This window comes from Anneissia japonica, unplaced genomic scaffold (assembly GCF_011630105.1).
Source record: "Anneissia japonica isolate Jap-2015-1 unplaced genomic scaffold, ASM1163010v1 scaffold288197_len338424_cov179, whole genome shotgun sequence".
Taxonomy (NCBI): Eukaryota; Metazoa; Echinodermata; class Crinoidea; order Comatulida; family Comatulidae; genus Anneissia; species Anneissia japonica.
In genome coordinates, this window is record NW_022741702.1 from 316,861 (window position 1) to 339,009 (window position 22,149).

Below are 22,149 nucleotides of genomic sequence, written 5' to 3' on the forward strand. Positions count from 1 at the left end.
TTGGTTCGGGCAAAGGCATGCCTAAAACGCAAATCATCAGAGTGTCTTGTGTTGATCTTAACAAATTCCAAACAGTTTAAATCATACACATGATAAAGGCATTTACAAACAGAAACTACAAGAATGAATTATTTGAAGGTTGGTGTCCACCATCGTATTTATATTATACACAGAGCGTAGGGAAGGCCAGTGGTTTTAATGAATTCAGCTGAGTTATGAATTTATTAGGCGACCTCTGGAATAATGTGTAGTTCGAGTTTTGAGTTTGAGAGTGGTCAGGGGCGGATCCAGCCCGATGAGAAAGAGGGGGCGTGAATATGCGAACTGAGTAAAAGTCTCAAGGGAGAGTCCCTGGTAGGGGTGCAAGTGGCAAATCCCCATTAAACCTCTAGCATCATAAATAATTTGAGATTGTATATGATTGATCTTTAATATTTTGAAAGGTGATTTTCTGATAAGTTACAAAAATTACTTTTTACACAAAATAGGAGTGGCGTACGCCCCTTACGCCCCCCCCCCCCCCCCAAATCAGCCCCTGCCACTGGTGGTGGTCGAATTCTGGGCGTTTCCAGTAGGCCTATAGTTCTAATCTTGGAATTGAATTACAGTATAAGATAAAATTAAGAATTTTAATACCATAACGCAATTTGAAAGAATTACACTTGGTATATTAGGGTCAGAGTGACATCTTCACTGTAACCCGGCCAGCAAGACATGGCCTGAACTATAAATACATTTAGAAGACAAATATAAAAGAAATAATTTGTAGATTCATAACGTGTACAGTATTGAGGCCACATCACTGCAGTGTAGCTAAGGATGTAAGGGCCATCCTGAGGAAATCCAAATTTCTAGTGGGAAATAGGGCTTTTGTTGCATAAAGAATTCAAGGCTATCTTTCCTTAGGCCTAAGTTGTATTAAGGAAATACAGTATACAGCACATCGGACAAATCCAGATCGATTTGAGTGGTTACTTTTCGCATTTGCTGATACAGGCTTTTGTTATTCAAAATAAGAGTTATATGGTAGTGGTCTTCTCTACAACCATCACAATTAGACAAATTTCAACAGATTGTAATTAAATACCGCTTCACGGTCGTTTCCTATTATGCTGTATTGTCATAATCTATATACGGTCCTTTTTATACTCCACAGAATGGCCACTGCTAAAATATATGTATATGTATCTCTTCCTACTCAATCAATTTTTTTTTTCAGATCTGACCCACACGAATGGGCCAAAATAAAACAATTTTATAAAATAAAAATTAAAAAATGCTGAAACAAAGGTATACAATTCAGACTTGATTCAGTAAGGCTCCCATCTACTTCACCCCAGCCCACCCTTCTCTTATTCATTAAATGAAGTTCCAGTGCATTGTAGTGAGACGATTGTAAATAATACTAATAAATTGATAATAATACATATTCAAAATAAAACAATAAAATATACAGCATATATAATAAATGTAAGCTTGTTCCATGGTAATGGGTTTTGAACATACAATCAAAATTAAATTCCAACCACGTTCGCAAACCGGCCTGGATTACGATATGAAATGGATATTTTTATTTTGCTTTAAATATCAATTTAACCCAACTGGGCAGTGAAGTTCCGCCTAATGAACCGCATATTCTCACCTTAAGGAATGCCACTATGTTGATTTAATATAGCCAGTTATATAATGATTAAGTTAGTGTTTAGTATGACCTTGACAGCAGTTGTATCCAATCAGTTTTTGCAAATAGTGTATGATAAATGATACAAGCTTGATGAATTTAAATATTTTGATTTCTATAAAATATTTAATCGTTGTGAGTGTATACATAGAGGTATATAAATAACTATATATTTTTTATATTTTATACCTCTGGTATTAGGCCTATGTATGTATATAACTGCGAAAAATGGGTACCGGTATGTACTGTCGGTGCTTGTAGTTGTGTGTGTCTATACAGTCGCTACTGTTTGGTTTCAGTTTGTAGATCTTGTATCCATATTCATTGTTATTGTCTAAGATAATCAATAGATATCTTTGTTCTACCTGTTCGTATTGTCATACTAGACCACTGTATTTTATTTATTTATTTACTAATATCTTTAGCCAGGATGACACAATCATTTTAAAGAAATATTTTTCATTGTGGTCCTGGAAAAAAAGAAAAAAAAATAATAAAAATATTATTAATAATGATAATAACAATCATCATAATAATAATAATAATAAACAACAACAACAAAATAATAATGTTAAACAAAACACAAAAGAACACACCCAGAGTCAGGCATTAATAATCATAATCATCATTTCGTAACCCTTTTCCTCCCCAATTCCACTCTTTTTTTTCTTTCCTTTTCATTCTTTTTTCCTCCATTTCCTCTTCAGAAATCACGAAAATGGCATACGCGCGCCCCCGCTTTTGAGATGACGCCGCCATCACTACCGTGTACGTGATCTGTATGATCTCGACTGTCTGCTTTTTGCATAATACTGTATCCCATAAAATTGCCTTGTTCGTATTCAGTAGGCCTAGGTCTAGGTCTCGGAGGAAATTACTAGTAGACCTACAATACTAAACACAACTCTATTGGATTGGATTGGATTTATTCGGTGTGAACTCATGCGTTTACATGAGCCCTGGGAAAATATCTCAGTTTATGTTGCGTTTCCACACTTGATCGATGTCGCGCGTGACACAATCGTGGTGTCTTGTGGTTTGGAAATGTTTCAGCCTGTTATATATATGCCTTATGTTTTTCATGTTTTTTCACGCGAATGCATAGAGTACATGGGCCTACTGTTTCACTACAATTTTACAAACCCTGATGTTACGTTCATGCGTCATGGTAATGATAAATTAAGTAAATCACTTTCAATATCACTTCAATATAATAAATGTATTCAATATAATTTATTGTCAAACGTAGTAGAAATAAAAATACTATCTAATGTGTTATGTGTGCTTCCTATCTCCCTAGTCCTGTTTGATAGACTGAGATTTTTTACAATCACAATAGTGTAGTTGAAATACTAGAGCAGAAAAAGAAAAACCCCTTGATTGATTTTAAAAGTACTGTACTGCAAAGAGACTAGATTAAAGTGACTCTTTGAGTGACAGTTTATTGTATTTGGTTTTCGTGGTTAAATACATTTAACATGAGCTAATCAGTTAATTTGCACAAAATATGATAAGCGGGCCTATGATTATGAATACCATAAATTGACACACTTTTTATGATGAATATTTCAGTGATTCATCCCCCTCTCTAAGAAAGTGGGGAAAAAAGGACTGTCAACGATATAAGCTATTCAAGTCTGAGAGTACCATTTCCAGCCAACTAGAGGTGCCATAATCACAAATTTTCTTACCTCAGGCCCAACCATGGTGGGCCTGAGGTGGTTTAGACCCCATCGATGGAATCTCTCCCTAGGCCCACTTTATTTCGAATTCCTGGATCCGGCACTGTAAGTTCAAAAAAAAAAATGTTAATTATAAGTCTATTCTTTAAAATCAATTAGATACGACTTATAAAATGCTACAACGTCTTCGCCACAGACTACGGCCCAAGACTTCTTGAACTTCGTCCGCCCACTTTCATCCACGGATCGACGCCCTTGATTGTCAAAGCAAAACAAAAAACTATGCTAAAGCTTTTTAAAGGTTTCCTTCATAGCAACATTTTTCAATCGATTCCAAGGGAACAGTACATAGGTTTACCATTTGTTGCATCGTTCAGCAAAATTGAAATGTAGGCTACCGTACTGTGTTACACATTCAACAAAATACCAAAATGTATCCTACTTTGTTAACTTAAAAAATACTCAGATTGAAAAGAAATAGTACTTTTTATCCTGCCTTTAGTCTCAAACCATTACCGTAACACTTTAAATACCTTGATCTTTATAGGCCAACTTTTGAGCTCATTTTTATGAGATACGTCTCTGATAGAGTAGATTTAAGTCTCACTTGTGGCTAAGAAACTTATCATTCATTAATTAATTGTATCTCGATGTTGTCTTGCAAAGATCTAGCTAGTCAATTTTTAAATGGTTAGGTGGTGCCACCATTGCTAGCATAGTATGTATTTGTGACCGACTTGATTTCCAGCTCTGTTGCCGGACCATAAATTTATTATTTTGAGAGCGTTTTATACCATGCTTGAAAGTGTTTCATAATGATGAATTATGCACAATACCAAGTTCACCTTTGCACAATTTAGGAAGTGAATGTAGTTTAATAAAATAATGAAAGTATATAGAATAAAACAATGAACAAAATAGATATGAGACTAATGATACTGTGAATGTAAATGAAAAATATTTTCTTGTTAGTTTTGGTACCTTCCTTTCACTGTTTGGGACTATTAGCTTCACAAAGACATAATTGTGTAGCTTTAAACGTAACTGTGTCAACACATGAATCAACGAAAGCCAGACGCAGGGTTCCCGGAATGCCGCCCTCAGCGGCGTGTGCGAAGCACAACTCAGAGACAGAAGTGGAACGTGAATTTCGATATGGTTTCATAGTCAGATTTTCGAGAAAAACTTCAGCTACCCGTATTTCTCGACTGAGACGTCAATGATGGGAGCTGCAATTTGTATGGCAAGGATGGTGCTACCCTTAATTCGTATTAAGGGAATATACGCCCACAAACCTTGTAGTTATTAATATTTTGGTTATATAGAAAATTTTTATTTTTTGATGACGTCACACTCACTATCAAACTCGCTATAGTTAGCATGCATACGTCATAAGCTAGATTACGTCACCTTTTCCTGGTAAGGTAAACTTTCCCGGCGTGCTTTTCTCATGGATAAACAAACACCACTGCTTTGCACATGAATGCCTTGCCTAGCTAGGGCTACAAGAGCCGCATAGTTAGCATATAATACTTAAACAATGTACGTCTGCAACTGAATTATTCTTAGGCCCTATTTTTTTTTCTTATTATAATTTATTTCTTTCGAAAGTGTACTTTCTATCACATATAATTGCACTGTCTACTTAGGCCTGACAGAACGTGATTGCACCTTTCTTCCCAGGTGTTCATGTAAATTTGCATATTGTTAGCTAACCAGATGAGTGTATTCCTTTGTGAAAATGAGTACCGCATTTTCACAAAGCGTTTGCATCCCCTCTTGGAAAGAGGGAACTTCGAAATAATTGTCTCCATATCTTCGCTAATTAATCACCGTAATTTAGCTTACACTTATGCATGGAGGGCTGGAGCACTTATGCATGGAGGGCCGACAAACCCCGAACTTTATTCATGCATTACATGAATAGTTTCATCTTACTGTACTCCAACATCACTGGCGCATGGTAACGACCAACTGGCAGACCATTTCCGGTCACAAATTACTCTCCATAACGCAGCACCCCCTAGTTCCGTGTCCTCTTGATTTACACTGGACACGATAACGAGAAATCATCGCGTAGTTTGTATTCTTCAACACTACGCGCACTGTATCGTGTCGTAATCGTGTCTAGTGTAAAAGTAGCTTTAATGTAGTGAATTAACATTTGTTTTTCTAGGTGAAGTTGAGTTAATGAATACGTTACAGCTGCTAAAGAAGTTTCCAAAGATATCAATCACCGCAATAGAGCCTGCAAAGGACCACATTGATGAATACAAGGAATTGGTTAAAAAGGAATCTAGTAAGGTAGAGGGCGTTTCGTATAGCTGGAGGCAACAGACTCTAAATGAATATCGTGATGAAGTCGGGACCACTAAGAAGTATGATGTCATAGTTGCTATTAACAGCGCATATTACTTTGATGATATTGAAGATACGTTAATGTATATGCATGACATCCTGGAAGAAGGTGGAATTCTGCTCCTTGTATTAGCGTCAGGTAAAATAAGTAACAACGTAAATGTGAATATGACAATATTATGAATAACAATTCAGTAACTATAAATATACACACTCATTAAAAGTCTACACACTAATATTTTTTTATACGATGAAATGGATTATCCGGAGTCTACTGCCATTTAGCTTTAAACGTCGTATTACTAAAAAGATTGTTGAAGTGCGTCAATGTCATGTAATGCTTTGTTTTGTTTGTTTAATTGTTTATTGATATTTTCCACATAACAAATTATTCATAATCTTCAGTTAAATAAATAAATAAATGATTATAAAGATTATAAAAAAGTATGTGGATGGTAGCCAAAATAAGTTTGAAAACAAACTTTAGGATATGACCACCAATAATGCGATGACGAGAAAGAAGGAAAAGAAAAAAAATATATGCCAAATAAGAAAATAAGTAGTCTGGTTTATCTAAACAAATGAGAATTAAAGATATACAGCCACAAAAATTATCAAGAAAAAAGATATGTGATTTAAAGTACGGTATACAATTTAATTTGTTATAGAAAATTCAAAATAGGGACAATATTTGGTTGACATTTTGAGTAGTAACAATTCAATTTAGATTTGTTAATTGTGCACTGACTTTAGTCATGCTGGTATACCGTAACGAAGTTATATTTGGTGAATAATTAATTAGAAAAAAAGTTCTTCAAAACTCAAGGTTGTCCTCCTCTTGAAAACGCTTCTATGAATCGATGAACTCCAAAGAGAAAGTGGGTTGGGGGTCTGGGTTCTCCCAGGGCAAATTTTGATTCCTAGATGGCGGGTAATGAGCTTTCCGGGCTTCTAAAGTGTCTTTTAATGACTTTTAAGTTCTTCAAAATTCAAGGCTTTTCCCTCTTGAAAACAGTCAGTTAATTTTTTTGTCATTCTTTTACAGTAAATAGGTCTATTATGTGTGTACCAGTATACACACAGAAAAAAAATTGAGTAGTTGCATACATCTCTCTTTCAGAAAATGGCGTTTCTTACAGGATATGGAGTCGGTTCTCTGCATTTTACAAAGATTTTTCTTTCAAAAAAATCTGTTCAGTTCAGCTAACGGACGTTTTAAAAAATCTAAATTTGGATTACGAGACAGCCCGCATGCGCAGTGGTGTCAATGTCACGGAATGCTTTAAAGACAGTTCACAAGAGGGACAACATTTGATTGACTTCCTGAGTCACGTGGTACATCTACGTGAAAGCGTGTCATCAGATTTCTATACAGAATTCATTTCATTTCTGAAAGATTCTAGTAATACAAACGGCAGCGACGATACGAGTTTGTTTATGCAAACTGAACAAGAAGCAATTTTTGTTCAAAAGTAATAGGGCTAATAATAATAATAATAATAATAATAATAATAATAGAAATAATAATAATAACAATTGCACATTGTCTACTGAGGTCAATTAACAATACTATTATATATTATTAAATATATTGTAAGATAACGAAAAAAAAACATGAATGGTGTATTGCAATTGAACAATAACAAGGTTTAAAGTAAATTATTTTTTGCTAATTTAGTGTGATACCGTACCTATATTTGCGAAAGCAATATTATATATATATATATATTATTATTACATTAGCTACTAATAAATCAGTGTTCTTAAAGTCTACTATTGAAGTTGTTTCATTTTTTCTCTATTCTGTCGGAACACACGTGGAAAACGAATGAAATATATATATATATATATATATATATATATATATATATATATATATCTCTCTCTTATACACATATATATGTGTATAAGAGACAGATATATATATATATATATATATATATATATAAAATCTAAAAGTAAAGATGCTTGAAGGTCAATATGTAAGTGCAAAGTAATTATCACAATTATATATATGGACAAATGTCGTTTTAAGTCAATAATGTTTGTCTAAGCATTTATCAAGCCAATTGAAATAGGGCACTAGTATGTTATATTACTCATAATTCTGAAATTTCCAGGTCTGCCTATATTTACGACCTAATGCTCCTGGACTCCAACACTACGGTACGCATTGCAGATCAGAGACGAGAAATACAGGTCGTTTTTGTGAGTATTCTATTCCGCAAAATTTCTCGCAACAAAAACGACCACAGTGCTCCAAATCTGCTTTTCGATTGCTTCGCACCTTCTCACCATATTTTATACCTCCATGGTTACCCTCTGAGCCGGCACACAGAGCCGTAGATAGAGAGAGTTTGGCCAACTCGGTTTCAATCACGTGACTTACACCGGCCATGTTGTCACCAAAACAACGCGATAGGGTAGGAAGTTAGCAGTTATTATAGATGATTAATGCTATATAATGTGAAATACCGTTATGTTGGGTTTGAGGTTGCTGCAATCGATCCAACAAAGAAACAAAAATGTATTAATTTCCTTAAATTCGAAAAAGGAGGAGGATTTGGGATTTTATTTTAACTTTGCATGGCGATCGAAAAATCTCACTATCCACCTAGTAAATTATAAGGCATGTACCGCCCGCCCCACTTCGCGGTAATAATATATCCACCTACTTCTACTAGGCCTAGACAAAGCCTAAATTTCGGTACTTCTTCGGCCGAACACCTTAAGGTAGTACTTAAATCAGCTTAATTACGATGATAATAAAAAAAAAAAGGAAGAATCTTCAAGCAGCAATGATTTATAAAAAGATGCAATGTTGCTGTTAAATTATATAACTAAATTTCCAGAAAGCTACATGAAGTATCAGTCAAAGGTAGCTTAAATTATAATTAAAAATAAAAATTGAATCCTCCAATAAAAGCGAAAACTTGTCCAAGGAGTCCTGTGCTCTGCAAACATGCCCAATTGTGCTTTACAAATCAATTATTGTGCAACTGAAGATTTTAAAGATAAAAATCTATTTTAAAGATATAGGCCTAATTGTATTATAATATATTGATTGTTTTAATACATATTTTAAATCAAAATGTTTAAATGTTTTACAAATTACAAATCAAAATTTCAATGAATAGTAAATAATGAATAAATAATAATAATAATAATAATAATTAATAATAATAATTTATAATAATACAGTAATAATGATAATAGTATAACTCACTAATATTATAAACAGAAGTGTGGAGAATGCTGCTATTTTACTTACAAGGCCTAGCTTCTTGATTATGAATGATTAGGCATATGTTGTACAAAAATTTCTCTCAATGCAATAATTCGTCAACCTTGGTTTATTGTTTAGATTACAATTTACAAATAGAAGTTTACGAAGTCATAGCCCTAGAGGCCTAGATACAATTAGAAAACTTTCATGTTATTAATATTTTTATCATTCATTTACAGGCGCAATTAACATATTATCGCCGACGATTCACAAACCTACTCTGTCTGCTCAACCAACTTTCTCCTCTGCAGGGTTGACTCTTAGTAGCCTCATGCTATATAGAGTAGGCTGCTAGCAACTAGGTATAGAGGCCTAGATGATAGACTTTCAAAACTAAAAGATAATCGTAACGAAAAAAAATAAAGAATCGTCCTCACTTTATCTTCTCGAAATAATACAGCACGTCACTGATTAATTAATTCCAAAGTTAAAAATGATTATACAGTATATGATATTTACAATGATATGTTAAAATCCCTAATTGAATTGTCCTCATGAACAGAATATGAAAGAAAGTTTATGCAGCATCAGTGTTTTATAAAATGTTATAAAGTTATACGCGCGCACTCTCTTTGGTGACAACATGGCGCCCATGAGCCAAGTTGGCCAAACTCCATGCCAAACTCTCTCTATCTACGGCTCTGCCGGCACACAGAGCCGTAGATAGAGAGAGTTTGGCCAACTCGGTTTCAATCACGTGACTTACACCGGCCATGTTGTCACCAACGCGATAGGGTAGGAAGTTAGCAGTAATATTATAGATGATTGATTAATGCTCTAATTATAATGTGAAATACCGTTATGTTGGGTTTGGGGTTGCTGCAATCGATCCAACAAAGAAACAAAAATGTATTAATTTCCTTAAATTCCAAAAAGGAGGAGGATTTGGGATTTTATTTTAACTTTGCATGGCGATCGAAAAATCTCGCTATCCACGTAGTAAATTATAAGGCATGTACCGCCGCCAGCCCCACTTCGTGGTAATATATATCCACCTACTACTATACTAGGCCTAGACAGGCCTAAATTTCGGTACTTCTTCGGCCGAACACCGTAAGGTAGTACTTAAATCGGCTTAATTACGATGATAATTAAAAAAAAAAGGAAAGGAAGGATTTTCAAGCAGCAATGATTTATAAAAAGATGCAATGTTGCACTTTGCTGTTAAATTATATATAGGCCTAACTATCCAGAAAGCTACATGAAGAATCAGTCAAAGGTAGCTTAAATTATAATCCAAAATAAAAATTGAATCCTCCAATAAAAGCGAAAACTTGTCCAAGGAGTCCTGTGCTATGCAAACATGCCCAATTGTGCTTTACAAATCAATTAATTGTGCAACTAAAGATTTTAAAGATAAAAATATATTTTAAAGATAGGCCTAAAATATAAAAATGGCGGTCATTTTGGACGCCATCTTGGTTTTGGGATACTTATACGATTTGGACCCTCCAGATAACGGTTTTATTGTATTCCTTGTACTTTAAAACTAGATATTTAGACACTTAATTTGTGCTTTTAACTCATCTGGTTGCAAAGATATGATAAAATATAAAAATAGCGGCCATTTTGGACGCCATCTTGGATTTTGCGCAAAGCTCTAGTAGGATTTTCCATGACTTTTAGTATGTTATATTACTCATAATTCTGAAATTTCCAGGTCTGCCTATATTTACGACCTAATGCTCCTGGACTCCAACACTACGGTACGCATTGCAGATCAGAGACGAGAAATACAGGTCGTTTTTGTGTATTCTATTCCGCAAAATTTCTCGCAAAAACGACCACAGTGCTCCAAATCTGCTTTTCGATTGCTTCGCACCTTCTCACCATATTTTATACCTCCATGGTTACCCTCTGAGCCGGCACACATTGGTAGTAGCGCCACCTATGGTGTACCGTAACATAGAATTGTTACTTCTAGATGCCTATGACCACGGACAGTACAACCAGCGTGCCCACTGCTTGGGTATTTACCCAAGATCTTGGGTATTTTGACTTGGTCTTTGGTTCTTGGGTATTCCGTTCAAATCCTTGGGTATTTTATATTTTTGTCATAGAGGAAGAATTAAGAAGTAACAAGTATATTTCAGTCCATTCAAGTAAGCAAACCTCAACGAAGTGCACATAACATTGTTAATTGACTGTTAATTGCTATAAACACGGGTTCAGAATTGTTTATTTGTGATTTGCGTTGCCATTGATCTATACCTAATTAATGCATTACATAATAAAACTTGATCACTGTTCTACACTGATAACACTGGCCGACTGAGGGCGTATTTTTCTATCCGTATTATTACCTCATGAATATTAATTTTAATAATTAACACAAATAATTACAATAAAAAATGGTTTATAAATTGAACTAAAACTGAAACTATACATGCGAAAAACACGTATTTTTCATATTTTAATGCATTTTCAGGAACCTTTTGTAATTTTGGGCAATCTTTGCTGAATCTTTGGTAATTTCGACCCAGTCATTGTGTATATCAAAAATTGTGAGTGGTCACGCTGAGTACAACTTGAAAGCCACATTCACAGTAGATACAATGTTCAGTTCCCCAATGACGTTGGCGTTTCATTTTTATTTATTTATTCAGACAGGTGCTTTGGGACACCAAAAGCAACTAAGTCACCTTGACAACATTCTGGAGCACCAGTAAACTAAACTACATGTTTAGCTCAGATATAAAAATATGCCACGGACAGTACAAAATGAAAGCAACATTCACTAGAAGGTACAATGTTCAATTCGCCAATGACGTTGGTGTTTCATTTATTTATTTATTCAGACAAGTGCTTCGGGGCCCTAAAAGCAACTAAGTCAGCATGACGAAAGTCTGGAGCACCAGTAAACTAAACTTAGCTAGCCTACTTAGTGACGTAGGCCAATTCATTGCATCCATTAATATACTTATCGTTAGCTCAGTATTTAACGCTATTTTATCACACCTGTATAGTATGGAGATACGTGGGAGGTCTTGGGTTCGGATCCCAATGGGGACATACGTTTTTCTCAAATATTTATTATCATCATATCATCTTTAATACGATAACACGTCATGTATGGCAAAAATCATTCGTGTTATTTGTAGAATCTTACAAAGACTTACTAAAATACGAATGACGTTTGCCATACATGACGTGTTATCGTATTAAAGAAATTGATAAATATTTGAATAAACGTAGTGTCCCCTTCGGGATTCGAACCCAAGACCTCCCGATTACCAATGCCACTACTACCACTACTACTACCACTACAACTGCAACAACTACTACTAGGCCTACCACTACCAGTGCCATAATACTACTACCAAATGAACGCCCTTTGGAAACCTTTTTTAAGTCTGAGAGATCAATTTCCAGGCCTCAGATTTACGAGATAAAATTTTTGACTTCAGCCCCCTTTGGCTGAGGTGGGATGTGAATTCTCCTGATACTCATCCCAGGGGTGGCGCCAGGATTTTCCCGACAGGGGGTCCAAGGTTCCCGATGGTTGGGTGGGGGGGGGATTTCCCCGACGAAAAAGGTGGCCGTGGTCGGGCATCGCTTAAAATCTCTCGAAAGCGTTCCATGGGGGCGAAGTCAATATGACAATTTAGGTGTTTTAAAGGACTATTTAATCGATTTTAGGTCTACTAATATGTAGAAAATAGGCCTACATATATATTTTATTTTCTACCTGACGAATTGTGTATTTTCTCCCTGACCGGCGTTCGAGGTGGGTGGACCCTCCGTTTGTGAAAGTCCCTTCCTGGGTCACCTTTCTTTTGAATTTCTGATTCGCCACTATTGAGTAACTATAATTATTGTAAGGCTTACTAATATTAGGCCTAAGATGCGTCTATTGCAAATTTTACTTTATCCTCTCAAAACAGTCCTTAAACGTTCAGAGTGCACTTCTTAGGGGATTAGCCCCGCCCCCGTCTTTTATTGAGCATAGAATTGAACAAACAAAGCAACAGAATATCGTAGTCTTTGTGTTTGGGGCAACTCCTTAATGCACGGTTTTGCTATACCCGTACGCTACATGCTAGTCGGACTTATATTTCGTTTGGACTCGGATGTGTGTTTATACCACTCTTTCAAGCAGTTTCAAGATGGTACAGATGGATCTGAAAACTTCATTTGTATTAACATGTGCAACGGTGATGGCGTATTGCTTTTTCCTGGTGTACACAATTCCGAAAAACTTCAACATGTAAGTATTAACATATCAAAATATTCTTACCCGGCCACCACCTTAAATTTTGCCCGTACTGTATATGACCGAAGAGGATTCGATAATGATTGAGGGACAAATGAGCTTTGATCTCTAAGTCTCGAAGATTCAAGGTAAATTCAAGGTTATGTAAATCAGAAAATTGCTGTTTAATCTGGCGAAATATAGGGAATAATGTTATGCAAGTGCGTGTCACTGAAGGCTTATGCCTGATGGGGCCTACATTTATTGGGAATATCAAAATCGCATTAAACCAAAACCAAAAACATTGCGTGATATACAGCAAGTGTTTAAATGTATATGTATATTATTATGTATACTTGTATGTTTTACTGCACTACTGTTAGACCACCTATACTTGGGGCCAAAATGGCTCCTCAATTCCACATTCAAAATTACAATAAAGACAAACGCTGTAAATCTAAATAGGCTAAGTAACCTAATTGAGTTGATGACCAAACAAATTAATGGCACATTATAGTTTGTATCAGTTTATTTTCAAATTGATTTGTTTTGTAATTTGATATTGATATCGTCTGAAATAAAAGGAATCCATTAACTGATTAATAATATAACAGTATATAGTATAAATATACTTGCATTATAATATCGCATTATTTAAAAAAAAAGAAAAGAAATAGTTTCGTGTTGTTTACGAATGTATTTCTACACGTTCGTTACATAAATATTAATTTACGAAAATATTAAATACCAAACTTCCAGAAAGTTATGTTGTTCTTATTCCTAATGTAAAAAACAAAGATAACAATGCCAATTTTTCGTAAACATACACATACACAAAAACATGTGAAGATAGTCCTGATTCGACGAATTACCCATAAATGAAACGGAATTACACAAAGTGATACCCAAGTATTAATTCTAACGAATAGGGTTGAATATTTTAGATTTGATAAATTGAATATATACGGTAGTTAGATGACAAAATATCTATACTGTACTACAACTAAATTTACTAGAGAAATAGAGATTATTAAAATACTCTCGATATATAAGAATGCTTAGACGTTAGAAATGCGAAAACGAATAATCTCTAGAAGTATAGGCCTATTCAGTATATGGCCTATATAAAAAAAAAATATTTACAAATTAAAGCAACATTTGATTTTACTGGAATATAGGGCGGTTATTAAGCATCGTACCAATAGAGTATGCCTGCGTGCCATATTTACATGTTTTTTTTTTTTTTTATTAGGTTTATGGCCTTCCGAAACTTTTTTTTGTGTGTAAATGTTCTTTTGAAAAATACATTTTTCTGAACAAAAACTTGCGGTGTTTTCGTTCAAAGTCAAAAATGCACTGTTTGTCATGAGCTAAAAAATTTTAAAAAAATAAATAAATCTCTTCCGTTTTTGAATTGCCTAATTTTTATATTCAAGTAAGTTAATAAATAAATTACAAGTAAAAGTTTGAGCCAGGGTGAGAGATATTCCTTGTCAATTAACGGAGAGTTAAATATTAACTTTTAGTGATGTCTTCTGCATAGCATAGACCTATTGGCTAGCAATTACTTTGAAGATTTTTACAATCTATAAACACTAGCAAACAACTATTTTCGATCTGTTTCTCGTTGGAAGTTTATAACTTTGATCATTTTAAATGAGCTACTGTGTTCTATATTTTTAATTGATTTTTGTTTACGTATTTTCGTCTTTTTATCTTATTTAGGGAGTAAAAAATACATACACAAGAAAATATAAGATATATACAGTATATATATATATATAATATATAGGCCTATTGACAAAGCCATTTCGTTCAGGAATGTATTATTCCCGTGTCCTTAATGATTGGCTGTAGCGTTACAATAAATATTTGAATTAAAAGTATTAAAAAGACTCTGAGAAAGACAAACAACATGTACTATTTGCGTGAATCGGCAAGGGAACCCTAGGCCAGGCTTAGCATAGAAACTTAGCGGTATAGTAATCTGGCCTACCATTATAACAAGGAATATAGAATAGATATTCTATATTCTTTGATTATAATAGAAAACTTTCGATTGTACGACGCGGTAGAAAGTAGAAGTCATAGGCGCATGCGAGAACGTTAATTTAGTAGAGCAGGCTTTGCATAGGCCTATTTCTCTTCCTTAATTTATCTGGTTTTGGATAATATAGTACTAGAACCCATCTTAGGACACCCAGAAATAGTATCTGTACTAATAGTAATAATGATATTGGAGGCGGTTGGCTCAAAGGTTGTCTTGGACTCTCGACCTTGAGGTCGCCGGGTTCGAAGCCCTTGCTGTTTCCACGGCAAAGCATTTCACCTAAGTTTGTCTCCGCACAGAAGTATAAATAAATAGATATAAACAAATATCATTTCAGATCCTGTATTTGTGGATATGAACATGAAGCTATAAGCACCACGCGCATGCGCAATTCAGCACAAATGACGCTGCGAGTTATGGGTTAACAACCTTTATAAGCATTACTGTATATATAATCGGTAAAGAGGAATCTACAAGTGTGCACAAATTTCCAACCAGTATTCGAATATTTGATAAAGACCTGAGGATAGGTCGAAATCTGTCTCTTATACACATCTAGATGTGTATAAGAGACAGTAGTAATTCTGGCCTACCATTATAACAAGGAATATAGAATAGATATTCTATATTCTTTGATTATAATAGAAAACTTTCGATTGTACGACGCGGTAGAAAGTAGAAGTCATAGGCGCATGCGAGAACGTTAATTTAGTAGAGCAGGCTTTGCATAGGCCTATTTCTCTTCCTTAATTTATCTGGTTTTGGATAATATAGTACTAGAACCCATCTTAGGACACCCAGAAATAGTATCTGTACTAATAGTAATAATGATATTGGAGGCGGTTGGCTCAAAGGTTGTCTTGGACTCTCGACCTTGAGGTCGCCGGGTTCGAAGCCCTTGCTGTTTCCACGGCAAAGCATTTCACCTAAGTTTGTCTCCGCACAGAAGTATAAATAAATAGATATAAACAAATATCATTTCAGATCCTGTATTTGTGGATATGAACATGAAGCTATAAGCACCACGCGCATGCGCAATTCAGCACAAATGACGCTGCGAGTTATGGGTCTCCTTGCATACCAGAGAAGACGATTGTGTTCTTAAAAACGCATAAAACAGGAAGCTCCACACTTACATCCATACTTCAACGCTACGGATACCTCAGAAATCTCACCTTTGCTGTTCCAGAAAAATCTCATGTTATTAGTCGTGGTTACTTTATGAAAACACAGGTTGGTTCAGGCAAGTTTGATATGCTGGTAAATCATGTGAGATTCAACAAACCTGAAATGCAGAAAGTGATGAAGCCAGGAGCCAAGTACATCACCATTTTACGAGATCCAAGGACGCAACTTGAATCCGTTTTTGGGTATTTTTTGCTGTTTAAGAGTATGAATCTCAGAGAAGCTGATGGTTTCGCTAAATTTGTATCCAATCCTTATTACTACTATAATAAATGTTCTTCCAGCTACGCCAATTATCTACGAAATCCAAATTTATATGATCTTGGTCTCCAACCTAATCAACAGAAGAATAAAACGCTTGTAAACTTATTTATTCAGCGTATTTCCAGAGATTTCGACTTGGTTTTGATTAACGAATATTATAATGAATCCTTATTATTACTGAAAAAAATACTCTGTCTTTCATTTGAGGATATATTGTATATACCAAAGGGAATTCGAAGTGATAAGAGACGTTATACAATTTCAAATAATGCACGTGAATCTATCAATAGGTGGTGTTGGGCAGACGCTTTACTTTATGCTCATTTCAACAAAACATTCTGGGAAAGAGTGAGAGATTATGGTCCTAGCTTTCAGGATGACCTGAGATATTTTGAACGCAAGTTGAAGGATACGACATTAAACTGTACGATAGCCAACAAAACGCATGATGATATTAAACACCGCGGAAGTCACTATATTATGAACCCAAATGGTGATAAGTATTGTAGTCTACTAACGAAATCAGACTCAAAATTTACTGGCATTATTCGTGCAAGACAAACAAAGAAAACGAAAAAAAATTAAAAACACGACCTAGTAGGCGTGAACAAAAAAAACAACAAAAAAACCAAAACCTCCCTCCCTAACATGAAAATTGATAACATAAGGATGCTAACCAATTTTTATTTTTATTTTACATACTCAAATAATGCAATACAGTAATGTGTGTATTTTATTGACTGTACTATTCTCATGTGCATAGGTGAAAATCATAGATTAGGACAAATGACAGTATCAGTCAATCTACGCATCTGTGTTTTTTCGTCTTTTTATCTTATTTAGGGAGTAAAAAATACATACACAAGAAAATATAAGATATATACAGTATATATATATATATAATATATATATATATAATATATACAATAATAATAATAATAATAATAATAATAATAATAATAATAATAATAATAATAATAATAATAATATTTTAGCATTAATTTACTGCTCTTTACCAGAGTCTAACAGCACTTAAATAGTATGAACTATTGCAATAGGTGAGTTTAAAAAAAGATTTGAGTTGAGAAAGAATTGGAATGTGCACTAGTTTAAGTACAAATAGGCCTAAGAATTTCACTTCAATAGGCCTATTGACAAAGCCATTTCGTTCAGGAATGTATTATTCCCGTGTCCTTAATGATTGGCTGTAGCGTTACAATAAATATTTGAATTAAAAGTATTAAAAAGACTCTGAGAAAGACAAACAACATGTACTATTTGCGTGAATCGGCAAGGGAACCCTAGGCCAGGCTTAGCATAGAAACTTAGCGGTATAGTAATTCTGGCCTACCATTATAACAAGGAATATAGAATAGATATTCTATATTCTTTGATTATAATAGAAAACTTTCGATTGTACGACGCGGTAGAAAGTAGAAGTCATAGGCGCATGCGAGAACGTTAATTTAGTAGAGCAGGCTTTGCATAGGCCTATTTCTCTTCCTTAATTTATCTGGTTTTTGATAATATAGTACTAGAACCCATCTTAGGACACCCAGAAATAGTATCTGTACTAATAGTAATAATGATATTGGAGGCGGTTGGCTCAAAGGTTGTCTTGGACTCTCGACCTTGAGGTCGCCGGGTTCGAAGCCCTTGCTGTTTCCACGGCAAAGCATTTCACCTAAGTTTGTCTCCGCACAGAAGTATAAATAAATAGATATGAACAAATATCATTTCAGATCCTGTATTTGTGGATATGAACATGAAGCTATAAGCACCACGCACATGCGCAATTCAGCACAAATGACGCTGCGAGTTATGGGTTAACAACCTTTATAAGCATTACTGTATATATAATCGGTAAAGAGGAATCTACAAGTGTGCACAAATTTCCAACCAGTATTCGAATATTTGATAAAGACCTGAGGATAGGTCGAAATATTGGTTTTCTCCAATAAAATGATTCTAAAGTCTATACATGGTATATTCATTTCCTATATTCTTTTGTTATTAATATATATATATATATATATATATACACACACTGTCTCTTATACACATCTAGATGTGTATAAGAGACAGGTATTAATACGTTTGGCATCACAATTTAGGGTGATCCGGGGGTTTTCCCCCGGGAAAATTTTAATTCGTAGAAAGCGGGAATGAGCTTTCCCGACATTTGAAGTGTGTTTTAATGACTTTTAATAAAATCATCAGCTCACGGATTCTGAAAAGGTAGGTCTAGAATTTTTTTCCGGTCACACAAAAATCTCCAGACATTATTTTATGCAAAAAAAGTGGGGGGGGGGGCCCGGGCTCCCCCGGTTCCGCCGGCCATGTACCACATCTAAGGGCCCGGCGATTAACCTTGCACTGGGGCCCTTTCGAACCTAGCGACGCCGCTGTTTAAGCCCTAACAGTGACCAAACTATCAAATTTTATTTGACAAATTGTTGTGATGTACCAATATCATGCCATATGGACAACACAATCACGCCCGTATATTGGTTATGATGATATGACACCTAAATATGGGAATATCAAATTTAATTGTCAAGCAAAAAATAGTAGTGTAAATACAGCTCTATATTATTTGACTATACTCTGCATCTAAATTATAATAAGATGTAAAAATTAATTGAAAATTATTTTTCTATTAAATACAGACAAGACGGAGAAAGAAGTGTGGTGATTGCTGCCCAAGTGAATGCAATGCCGATTTCGACTGCAGCTCCTTGCATACCAGAGAAGACGATTGTGTTCTTAAAAACGCATAAAACAGGAAGCTCCACACTTACATCCATACTTCAACGCTACGGATACCTCAGAAATCTCACCTTTGCTGTTCCAGAAAAATCTTATGTTATCTCATACTCTTAAACAGCAAAAAATACCCAAAAACGGATTCAAGTTGCGTCCTTGGATCTCGTAAAATGGTGATGTACTTGGCTCCTGCTGAAAAAACCTTGCTGAAAAAACTACTCTGTCTTTCATTTGAGGATATATTGTATATACCAAAGGGAATTCGAAGTGATAAAGAGACGTTATACAATTTCAAATAATGCATGTGAATCTATCAATAGGTGGTGTTGGGCAGACGCTTTACTTTATGCTCATTTCAACAAAACATTCTGGGAAAGAGTGAAAGATTATGGTCCTAGCTTTCAGGATGACCTGAGATATTTTGAACGCAAGTTGAAGGATACGACATTAAACTGTACGATAGCCAACAAAACGCATGATGATATTAAACACCGCGGAAGTCACTATATTATGAACCCATATGGTGATAAGTATTGTAGTCTACTAACGAAATCAGACTCAAAATTTACTGGCATTATTCGTGCAAGACAAACAAAGAAAACGAAAAAAAAAATTAAAAACACGACATAGTAGGCGTGAACAAAAAAAAAACAAAAAAAAACAAAACCTCCCTCCCTAACATGAAAATTGATAACATAAGGATGCTAACCAATTTTTATTTTTATTTTACATACCCAAATAATGCAATACAGTAATGTGTGTATTTTATTGACTGTTCTATTCTCATGTGCATAGGTGAAAATCATAGATTAGGACAAATGACAGTATCAGTCAATCTACGCATCTGTGTTTTGATTAGATGCTACTTTAGCAGTGTCATGTTTGGCACAGCTAGGATTGTACAGGCTACAAACACATTCCCACTGAGCATGATCTTATATTTCTACCTTTCAACAACCATGAACAAAGTATATCCATGGAGAAGGAAAATTTTCTTCCTCCATGGTATATCTGAGCAGCTTAGCTCCGTCGGCGGCTAATCTGATGGTAGCCACTGCGTGTGCGCTGAACCATGGAGATCTCTAGCTGTCTCTTATACACATCTAGATGTGTATAAGAGACAGCTGTCAGGGAGAGCCCCCCCCACCGTCGGGGAGAAAAAGCACAATTCGTCGGGGAGAAAAAGCACAATTCGTCGGGGAGAAAAAGCACAATTCGTCGGGGAGAAAAAGCACAATTCGTCGGGGAGAAAAAGCACAATTCGTCGGGGAGAAAAAGGTGATTAGAATCAAATATATAATTTAAGCTTACAAAAACAACACATCCAAAACAAATATAACAGATTTGTTTTGGAAAAAAAATGTAAATTCAAAAATTCGGCCAAATATAGTTTGGCCGTGACTTTTTAAACGTTACGGCCAGGCAAATTTTTATACGGCCAGATTTGAGGAATCTGGCCGTCAAAAAGGCCAAATGGCAACCCTGACACACACACTACACACAATAAAAAACATAGGAAATAGCAAAAGTGATTACAACAGTTCCTATTGCATTACATGCATAGGAACTAAAAAGTGTAGTGGTGGGGCGGATATGTGATATTTTTTGGTCAAGATGTGCACTCTGGAAAGAAGCATGAAAACTTTGTCCTAGGGGGTTTTTGAGTATGCTGATTCCAAAAATTGCAGGAACCACGTCACTCCAACCATAGAGAAAATAGAACTTTCTCTATGCTCCAACCGTTCCCGCCGAAAATTTAAAAAAAAAGAAATGAAGATAGGCTCGGTGGTTTTAGGCTGACTACATTAAAAAAAGGCGCCACCGAGGTGACGTGATAGACATTCAAAATCTTGTCTAATATTAAGGAAGATGTTGACAGTGACATATTCTTTCAAAGATTTTTTTTTCAGTTACTATACTAGAGGTTGTAGGTATGATAACTTGAACAAGAAATATGCTTGTCTAAATTGCCATAAGCAATTTTTTACTCAAAGCTAATAGAGGGCCACATCAGGCCTACCAGTCTCCTTCACCAGTCGTTTAGAGTGATGTACGGTGAGTTTTGTGCATTGATTCCAAATCCAAATGAACTATTTGCATGGACAATTTTATTTTTATTCAAAAATACTCTCATATACAGAACGTCTTATCACTGAATTACCAAGGCATTCTACTCTTAAAATCGGTGATATCCTTACATGCATTACCTACCAGAGGTTTAGCGTTGTATGTTGCATTGTATAAGCCTTTTGATATCAGATACGAAAATAATGAGTTTAATGTTTATATTCAGATAGAGTATATTATTAGATTTATTTTGATCATTGAATAAAGTTCAGAAGTTACAATTACAAAGGACTGATCATTTTGGAATTCAGATGTCTAAAAAACATACTTTGGAGAAAACTGCCTCTCTGAACAAGTTTTGAGCCACAAAAACCTAATGTTAAATGCATGCAATATAATAGACCTTCAACTTCCACAATCTCTCATACCCCCACCTCCTGCCTAACACAACTTATTTTGTCATGACACCTCGCATTGTCCATTGAGCATACTGTAAAATGTACATGATCAAGTAAGCACTGCAGGCCTTACAACATTGTGGCATACAGAAACCATATTATACACTGTGAGTTCTCCTCAGCAATCTTTATTCCAGAGGACGATCTGACTTGTTCCTAC

The 22,149-nt window shown here is 35.0% G+C and overlaps 2 protein-coding genes across 2 annotated transcripts in view; both read left to right on the forward strand.

Annotated features, from left to right (window-relative positions):
* The window catches only part of LOC117118920 (histamine N-methyltransferase-like), an 8,576-nt gene extending 1,250 nt beyond the window's left edge, over positions 1-7,326 (forward strand). Inside the window, exons 2-3 of the mRNA XM_033263659.1 lie at positions 5,540-5,860; positions 6,842-7,326. Coding sequence (XP_033119550.1) covers positions 5,540-5,860; positions 6,842-7,197 — 677 coding nt within the window. The 3' untranslated portion in view covers positions 7,198-7,326. The remainder of the gene's footprint in view (positions 1-5,539; positions 5,861-6,841) is intronic.
* A 9,001-nt stretch (positions 7,327-16,327) lies between these two features.
* On the forward strand, positions 16,328-17,307 carry LOC117118919 (galactosylceramide sulfotransferase-like). Its single transcript, XM_033263658.1, has one exon. The coding sequence runs from the start codon at positions 16,471-16,473 to the stop codon at positions 17,281-17,283; it is 813 nt and encodes a 270-aa protein (XP_033119549.1). The 5' UTR covers positions 16,328-16,470; the 3' UTR covers positions 17,284-17,307.
* The last annotated feature ends 4,842 nt before the right edge of the window (positions 17,308-22,149 follow it).